This window comes from Macrotis lagotis, chromosome 5 (genome assembly GCF_037893015.1).
Source record: "Macrotis lagotis isolate mMagLag1 chromosome 5, bilby.v1.9.chrom.fasta, whole genome shotgun sequence".
NCBI classification, from domain to species: domain Eukaryota; kingdom Metazoa; phylum Chordata; class Mammalia; order Peramelemorphia; family Peramelidae; genus Macrotis; species Macrotis lagotis.
In genome coordinates, this window is record NC_133662.1 from 211786357 (window position 1) to 211795772 (window position 9416).

Genomic DNA, 9416 nt, shown 5'->3' on the forward strand with positions numbered 1-9416 from the left:
TGTTGCTGATCAATAGAATTTTTTTTTTAGGTTTTTGCAAGGCAAATGAGGTTAAGTGGCTTGCCCAAGGCCACACAGCTAGGTAATTATTAAGTTTCTGAGGCCAGATTTGAACTCAGATGCTCCTGACTCCAGGGCCAGTGCTCTACCCACTGCACCACCTAGCTGCCCCTCGATAGAATTTTTAAAATTTGTTTTAGAACTATTGGAGTGTGAGTGGCATTATATGATGTGCAGACTAGTAGTAGAAAGCAGTGACATTAACACAAAAATTCCTAAGCTTTCTTTTATAGGACAAAAAATATAAAATATATCTCTACTTATTGTTGCCTGTACAGGAAATTATACTGGATGGATCTGTCTGTATATCGTACTTAAATCATGTTCACATCCATTTGGGAGCTTCCTTCAGCTATACAGACCTTCACCCACTCATCCTGTGCAGCCCTGTTCATCCTAGGCCCAACCCCACATGTCAAACAATAAGAGATATGGGACATATTCATCTGGACACAGGCTGTACTTGTCTTCTAAATCTAGCTTTCATAAAACCTAGGTGTGGTCTGTACTTCTGTACCCTTATTACTACTTATTTTTATTTAAATATTGCTAGTCTCCATAGTAGCAGCAGAAACAGTTGCAACAGCTTTCCCAACAACTACCATAACAAGATGAGTCTTGCACTCCAGGTTCCTCCTATGCTGTAGGATAAGAGAAGCAGATCCTTTCTACTGTAGATCTCCCTGAATGTTTCCTCCAGCCCCTTATAGGGATCTTATTGCCATCTATTAATTCTCATTCCTTCCTCTGTGTATTCCTATATATATAATATTCCATTTAAAGATATGTCATCTATAATCAGATAAAGGTGCCATGAATTTAGGCAGTTCTTGAAAAATTAAAATTGGGTTTCATTCTTATATATTGCCTACTCTGGACCTTAATCTTTTCCATTCTCTATGCAGTTGATTGTTTGCTTAATTGCAAACCTACTTCAACCTTATAAATAATTTTTTTTTGGCAAGGCAGTGGGGTTAAGCGACTTTCCCAAGGTCACACAGCTAGATAAATTAAGTGTCTGAGGCAGGATTTGAATTCAGGTTCTCCTGACTCCAGGGCCAGTGCTCTATCCACTGCGCCACTTAGCTGCCCCTACTCTATAAATGATTAACAGAAGTGTGTCCTTAGTCATTTATTTAGATTTATACCTTGACATTCTTTTCCAAGACTACCTGACTTCTATCTAAGGCCTTGAAATTAGGCTAAAGTAAATCATTACCATTGGAAACCTGGCAATCATAATTTTTTAAACCGAAGTTTTAGCCATAATAAAGATTTGAGTGAAATTAAAAAAAAAGAAGAGATGCCAATACATAACAAGAGATTGTTAAGTGTTTTCCTATATATGATCTTATTTGTTCCTCGCAAAAATCTTGGGAAATATTCGAAAGATAGATAATGTCATTTAACAAATAGGGAAACTGCATCAGATATCTCACTGTCTGTTACAAAGTAATTAAAACTCAAGTCTCCCATCCAGCCTTTTCCCAGTAGCCTTTTTGAATTTCAAATATTACAGTGTATTTTAAAATGCTAATGTCACTTGAAAACTCCAGTGATATTTTTGTCTGTGGGATAACTGGAATATACTTTTATAATAGTTTAGACTTGTTGGAATTAGTTTTTTGTTTTTTGTTTCCATCTGTATTGAATAAAACATATTCTTTCCTTGAGATTTAAATGAAATTGGAACAGTTAGGTAATAATTTCAGTAGTATTTTCTATATTAGTTCACAATTATAGTCTTAGTTACATACCTTTATTTTAATGTTTCAACAATAACTGATTATAAGTTTTAACTGAGAATAAAATGAATCGGTAGTCCATTTAAAAAGTCATTGTTAAAATATTGTCTAACAATTTCCCAAATTGTGAGAACCATTTTTTAAGTGATTTTGGCATTTTTTGTTAAAATATATATTTCTTGAATTTATGTATATGTCTTTTTTTTTCAGAAATAAAAACAACAGTACTTGATGATTGTAAGAAGGAAGGAGAATGGAAGGTAGGAATTACTTCAGTTTTGCTTCAGTACATGTTCATTACATGCTTCAATATAGTCTGCAACTGGAACTTACATTTTTAATGGGTTTTGAGTCAAACATAAGCAAAAATGCATGTTTGAATGAATGAAAAAGTATCAAGTGCATGTTATATACAAAGTGTTGTGGTTTTTACATGTAAAATGTAAGGAAATAAAAACCATGCTGTTTTTAAAACATCTTGGATCATAGAATAGGAAAAACATAAATTATTTTAGGTTTCACAGAGACAAATAGAGAAAGCTAGTTTTCAGGGCTACATAAATGACTAAATGTTCAGTTCAGATTGAAATTTTCTGTCACGTTTCATAGAAGATTTGCTTTTAAGTTTGGGTGGATTTCATTGATTAATAAGTTAATGGAAAATATATGGTCCTTATTACCATTAGTAGTCATGAATTGTTTAATTTTAATTTACTTTTATTTTTAGATAATGCTTTTAGATGAATTTACCACTAAGCTTTTGGCATCTTGCTGCAAAATGACAGATCTTCTAGCAGAGGGTATAACTGGTGAGTGTCACTAATATTATTGATGTCTACTTTGATTATTTGGAGACATGTGAGAGGTTTCTGGGTCTTACTACAAAAGTTGAAAATTTTAAGGTTTTGATGAGATTGATAATCACCAAGAATTGACATTTTTTTACCATGTTAACTATAATTAGATTGATGTTAGATTGATATCCTTTATTAAGGGTAGGAGGGGTGGTGATGTATATACTATACCATGTCTGCTCTCAAGGAGCTTGCACTGTGGTAGAAAGGCTACAACATGCACATAGGTAAATATAATAGGAAGTTATTTGAAGAAGGAGGTGGCAGTTGGTGATGACTTCTGGGAAGGCCTTACATATACCTGAACTAACTATTAAACGAACCTGGTATGGGGGAATAGTGGAGAAGCCAAAGAAGTTGAAAATGAATACAGCTCAGTGGAAAAAAGAAAAAAATGTTTGAGGAGATGTCTGTCCTGTTTCCTTAGAGTTTATGGCTCTGCCTTCTAATCAAAGAGACAAAATGTAAGGGTTCTTAAAAATAGTGATGGCAAAAGAGCATGTTTCAAACATGGAGAATAAACCATGCTAATTCATGAGGGCAAAAATTGGAATGTCAAATTGAGGAAATACATAGTAGTTTAGTTTGCTTAGAATTTAAAGCATATAGTGGAGAATAATGTGAAATAAATCTGAAAAGGTAGGATAGAGCCTAATTGTAGGAGCTTATGTAGTAAAAAGAACTTAGTTTCAAAGATGATGATGATGAATGTATTAGAAATAGAATTTTGGAGGGAGATTGTATTTAGGATAGAAGATGATTAATTCCATTTCAGACAGATTGAGTTTGAGATGATAATGAGGCATCCAGGTAGAGAGATATTCAACAGGCAATAGGAGTTTCAGATTTGGAGTTCAGAGAAGAACTAGGACTAGTTTTAGGTTTGAGAGACCTGAATAGAGATAGTAAGTGGCTGAAAATATAGAGCAAGAAGAGGGTCAAGAGGTTAATCTATAACAGATAGTTCTAACTTTTTTTTTTAATTAACTTGTCGGGATCTCAGAAATACAGAATTTGAAAATTGGAATGGGCTTTAGCAGCTTTTAGTCCAACTCATACACAAAAAGAGTCTTCATAATAACATTTGACAAATGATTCAATTTGAAGACCTCCAAAGAAGAACTTACCACTTCTAGATAGTCCCATCCCTCTTTTGGACAACTGTAATTGGTAAGAAGCTTTTCAAAGAATCTGCTTCTCTGAAAGTTCCCCGCACTGCTTCCATTTTTTTCATGCCCTAACAGAACAAGGCTAGTCCTTCAGCATGAAAGGCCTGTAGATACTTGAAAGTCTTCTCTTCCCCAGGCTAGCTATTCCCAGTTTGCTCAACCAATTCTCATATGACATGGATTGAAGTCCTTTTACTAGCTTGGTTGCCCTCCTCTGGACACATTCTAGTTTATCATTGTCTTTTTTTTTTTAACAGTGGCAAAACTATAATATAATATAATATAATATATTATAATATAATACTCCAGATGAAGACTGATGATAGACTTGGCACTATTATCTCCCTTTTCCTACTAGCTTCATTTAGCCTAAGACTACATTAGCTTTTTAATACTGCAACATCATACTGTTGACTCATTTTGAGCTTGGAGCCCATTAAAACCCCCAGATCTTTTCTCAGTGTAATTACTACCTTGCAGTAGCTAGCTGGCACAATGGATAAATAATAATAATGTTTGTGCTTCATTTTTAATTTAATTTTTTAGTTTTTGCAAGGCAAATGGGGTTAAATGGCTTGCCCAAGGCCACACAGCTAGGTAATTATTAAGTGTCCTAGGCCGGGTTTGAACTCAGGTACTCCTGATACCAGGGCCGGTGCTCTATCCACTGCAGCACCTAGCCGCCCCTTGTGCTTCATTCCTGAAGAAGACCATGACATCAGGGAAATAATGCTATGACAAGCACATGAATTGAATTGGGCAGGGGGGGCCCTGTGCTAAGTTACCAGCCTCACTTTCTCCTCCAGAACCATCTGGGTTCAAGTGACCAAATATGAAGCAGGATGAATGGAGATGGCCCTGGCTGCAAGGCAGTCAGGATTAAATGAGTTGCCCAAGGTCACACAGCTAGTAAATGTCTGAGGCTGGATTTGAACTCCTGTCCTGACTTCAAGGCCAGTGCTCTATCCACCGCACAATCTAGTTTCCCTTACAATAGATAAAGGGCTGGGCCTGCAGTCAGAAAGACTCAATCTTGAGTTCAAATTTGACCTCCAACAATTAGTAGTTGTGTGTTTCTGGACAAGTTACTTAATCCTGTTTGCCTCAGTCTCATCTATAAAATAAAGCTACTATCTTTGTCTTGAAAAACCTCAGAAGGGAGTCACTTGGAGTCAGATGTGTTTGAACAAACATGTCATTCTTTCCCCATCTTATCTTTGTGTAGCTGAGTTGTTTATTTTTATTTTAGTTTTTTGAGAGGGTAGAATATTAAGTGGTAAGACTTTACATTTATTTCTGTTGAATTTCATCTTACTTGGATTCTGTCATTGCTTTGGGGGATGATATGTCTTATAATTAATGAAAGCACTAACTCTTTTGAAGCAGATTGCAATTCATTGATGATCCAGAAATATTTTTGTATCTTCTAAAAATACTTATTATATATGAGCAAATGTTGGTGTTAATTTTATAAATGCATCTTTTCCTGGATCTTGGAAATGGAGAAAATTTATTTTTTATATATGTCTTACTAAAAGAATATATTTGGTATGTGATAGATCAAGCCATTTGTATAGCAAATAGCAAATATAAAAGATAGTCATCAAAAAATTACAAGGCTTCATGCCATCTACTTAATTCAACCAAAACTGCACTTATACAATTTCCTAACTTATGTTGTCTTTCTTGAAAAATTGGAATATCTAATAGACCTCATTATTAGGTACAATATCCCCAGCTGAGACCCTTTTCCTGTTTTATTTGAAGTTTTTTACCTCTTGTTCTTGGTGAAAATAAAGATTAGTAACTTGTGGTCACCTATACATATTGTTTTAAATGTAATATTTAGTTCTCTTCAAATCTCTTATCTCAGTGAAGTAATCATAATCCTACTTTTGTCATTAAACTCCTCTTGGAATCCTATTGAAGTAGTCTATATCATTTCCAGAGAGATTATATGTGATCTTCCTATGAAGGCTAATGTTATTATTTTCAATACTATTATCATGATTTCCTTAATATGCAATCATGTTAATAGCAGATAGTTTCTTTTTGATTTAAAAATCTCTAATATTAGTTATTCATTTATAAGTGAATTCTTAAGCTAATTTTTTAGCTCATAACTATGAATATCAGAGCAATAAACTAAAATTCAAAAACCTGCTTTCTAGTCTCAGTTCTGTCACTTAAAAGTCATGTGACTTAAGTCATTTATCCTCTATAAGCCTGTTTACTGTTAGGGATAATAATATCTGCCCTGTCTATTTCCAATTCTATTATCCCAGCCGTTTATCAGAATTTTAAAATAGGGTCATAATCTTACCTTAGAAAATGACTTGTTGGGGAGGCTAGGTGGTGCAGTGGATAAAGCATGGGCCCTGGAGTCATGAGTACCTGGGTTCAAATCTGGTCTCAGACACTTAATAATTACCTAGTTGTGTAGCCTTGGGCAAGCCACTTAACCCCATTTGCCTTGCAAAAACCTAAAAAAAAAAAATGGCTCGTTCCTTATGTTGTTACATATATTTATAAATCAAATAACCATTCTACATAGTAAATGTAAAATGTCTACTCCCTGTCACTAATAAACTAAAACATATTTCAAGTAATTCCATGTTTTCTAATATTCATCACTACTTTTCACAATGATTTTCTAACCCCATTTCCCACATAGGAGAGTATAGCAATAAGACAGAAAGAAAAATACTTTAAACATACAATAATGAAACTGAAATAATAACATCTCATGGGCTCTTTAAAATAAATAAATCAAATTTAAATCTGATCTTGTGACTAAATAATCAGGAATAAATAACAAATTAAATTATCAGTTCAATTTGAAAATCTTATCTCTTTATCTAATAATAAAACTTTTTCTACAGTGTTAAAGAGGTTGGACCTGAGCTAAACCACAGATTTCTGAGCTAAACCACAGATTTCTTCAGTATTTTGCTTATCCAGACTTGGTAGGGAGAAGAGAGGGGAAGCGGATATCCATATTTAAAAGAGAAGTCAAACAATAACCTTCCTTGCTTGTCAGCCTGATTAAATGTTTAATTATGACTAAGGTTTCCAGGCTTTTTGCCAATAACATATTTGTAAGTTGTGGACTTTTTCAATACAGATTTGAAAGCAAAATAATTTAATCTAAAAGTTAACATGGTTTTGAAAAGAAATAGATTTGTTTATCCAGCCCAGTCTTACACACTTTCAACTGCCTTTTAGGCATTCCTTGGTATTTCACACTCACTATGTCCTAAATAAAACAACCTCAGTATCTTTCTTTCCAAATTCTTTTTTTCTTGCTCTATTTCCTATTTTTAAAGTATTAAGCTATTTAATGGCATAAAAGTAAAGTTCTGAGAAATGATACTCATGCATAATCATTAGATAGCTTTATTAAATGTAATTGTAAAGCTGTTTTTGTTTAAAATTATATCATTTAACGTCTTTTTCTCCCATTGTTCTTTCACCTTCTTTCACTTTCCCATACTTCCCATTTCACTATGACTATTTAAGTATTTGTGCAACCATTCAGTATATGTATGCTTAGCTATTTTAGGTTGTAGAGCCATTGTCTTGCTACTTGACTTTACTTCATAATGAAGAGGCAGCCTTATCTAAGGGTTATTGAATGAATAATGCTACTACCAATGTTCATTGGTTATGTTCACTGCATTTTCAAGACCTATCATCTCATTTATCAAATGAGGTAATCTATTTTGAAGGGAGTTATGTAAATGTTGAACATACTATATCCTAAATGCTAATTTTATCTTAAGATAAGCACTTTTGAGGCTTATTTTCCTAGGATTTTAAGAATGTAAACATATGTGTATATATATAGAAAATTTCTCTTCTTTTTTACTAGTTGTGGAAAATATTTATAAGAATCGCGAACCTGTCAGACAAATGAAAGCACTTTATTTTATCACTCCAACAACAAAGGTTAGTGTTTTGAATTTTTCAGAAATTAACTTTTATATATTTTTTCTCAGCTAGAATAATAAACTTAGAGTGAGGAAGACCTTGATTCAGATCCTATTGAAAGTATTTACTACATGAATCTTATAATGAATCTCTTAACTAGTTTTAAATTTTTGTTTTCAAACATATGCTGGATGACCATTTGCTGGGGTTGTCATAGAGTGACTTATAGTTTTAGATATGTTAGATAATTTCCAAAAATCAGTCAACAATTATTACTATGAGTCAGACACTATCGTACTAGGTACTAGGGATACAAAGAGAGACAAAAACAGTCCCTGCCTTGAAGGAGCTCACATTGTAATGGGGGAGATGGAAAGTATATAATTGGGTATGTACAAGATACATATTAAATAATAATGGAAGGTGGGTAATCTTAGAAGGAAAGTCTCAGTAGCTAAAGGAACAAGTAAAGACCTCCCAACAGTAAATAGTGTTGATACTGGATTTTGGGGGACCTGATGTAAGTGTTCTTCTATCCTAATCTCACTTGGTGATCTCAGCTCTCAGGGATTCAGTTCTCCTGATCATACAGATGATTCCCAGATTTGTGTATCCAGCCTAGTCTCACACACCTTCAACTGCCTTTTAGGCATTCCTTGGCATCTCACACTCAGCATGTCCTAAACAAAACTCAGTATCTTTACAAATACTTTTTATCTTGCTCTATTTCCTATTCCTGTTGAGGGTACATCTGTCCTCCTGATCACCTAGGTTGTCAACCTCAGTGTCACTTTGGTCCTTTTACTTATATTTACCCAAATATTCAATATGTCATCGTCTTGTCATTTCTGCTTTCATACCTTCTCTAATATGTCCCTTTTCTCTCCTTATACTGCTGCCCTCCTGCTGTAGCCTGTCTTTATCACATACAAAGACTTTTAAAATAGCCCACTGGTGGATCTCATTGCCCCATCTTCCATTAGCTGCCAGAGTGACTCTCCTGAAGTTCTAGACTTACCACCTTACCCTCACTCACCTCAGTCAACTCTAGAAGCTCTTTTCTTTCTAGGATGAAATTCAAAACGCCCCTTTCTACTTTCATCATCTTTTTATACTGTCTCCATTCTGTGTTCTCTTAGTTCACTCCCCTGGGCTTCTTGTTGTATCTCTAATGTCTCAGCTACTGTCTCCTTCAAGATTCTGCTTGATGTTGGCCTTCCAGAAGAGGCCTTTCCTAGCACCTCCCTCCCCCCACAGGACTAGTGCCTTCCTTCTAAGATGACCTCACATACTCTCCCTCTGTATCTTGTATACACATAATTATATGCACTCGTCTCTCCCATCAGAATGGGAGCTTCTGGAGATCTTCGCCTGGTGTCTCACGTTGCTCCTATTAAGTGCTTGTTGACTGACTGACTGAAGGAATCCAGTCATTCTGAGAGGGAGGTGAAACAAGTCTGCTAGTAGGTGCAGGGGAAGGGACCAGATTGTAAAGAACCCTGAATGACAAGCAGAGGACTTTGTACTTAGTCCTGGAGTCACAAGAGAGCAAAATGGGGAGTCTTCCAACTCTTAAGATTCTCTGGTATGATTTTGTGTGTATCACAAAAGTTACATTTTTACTGAGCTGCAGAGATTGTTTTTTTAGTTGACGTTTC

General features: G+C 34.7%; 1 protein-coding gene across 1 annotated transcript in view; it reads left to right on the forward strand.

Annotated features, from left to right (window-relative positions):
- STXBP3 (syntaxin binding protein 3) overlaps nt 1–9416 on the forward strand; it is a 53002-nt gene that overhangs the window by 5650 nt on the left and 37936 nt on the right. The window contains exons 2-4 of the mRNA XM_074188316.1: nt 2016–2065; nt 2533–2614; nt 7700–7776. Of these exons, the coding sequence (XP_074044417.1) occupies nt 2016–2065; nt 2533–2614; nt 7700–7776 (209 nt within the window). The remainder of the gene's footprint in view (nt 1–2015; nt 2066–2532; nt 2615–7699; nt 7777–9416) is intronic.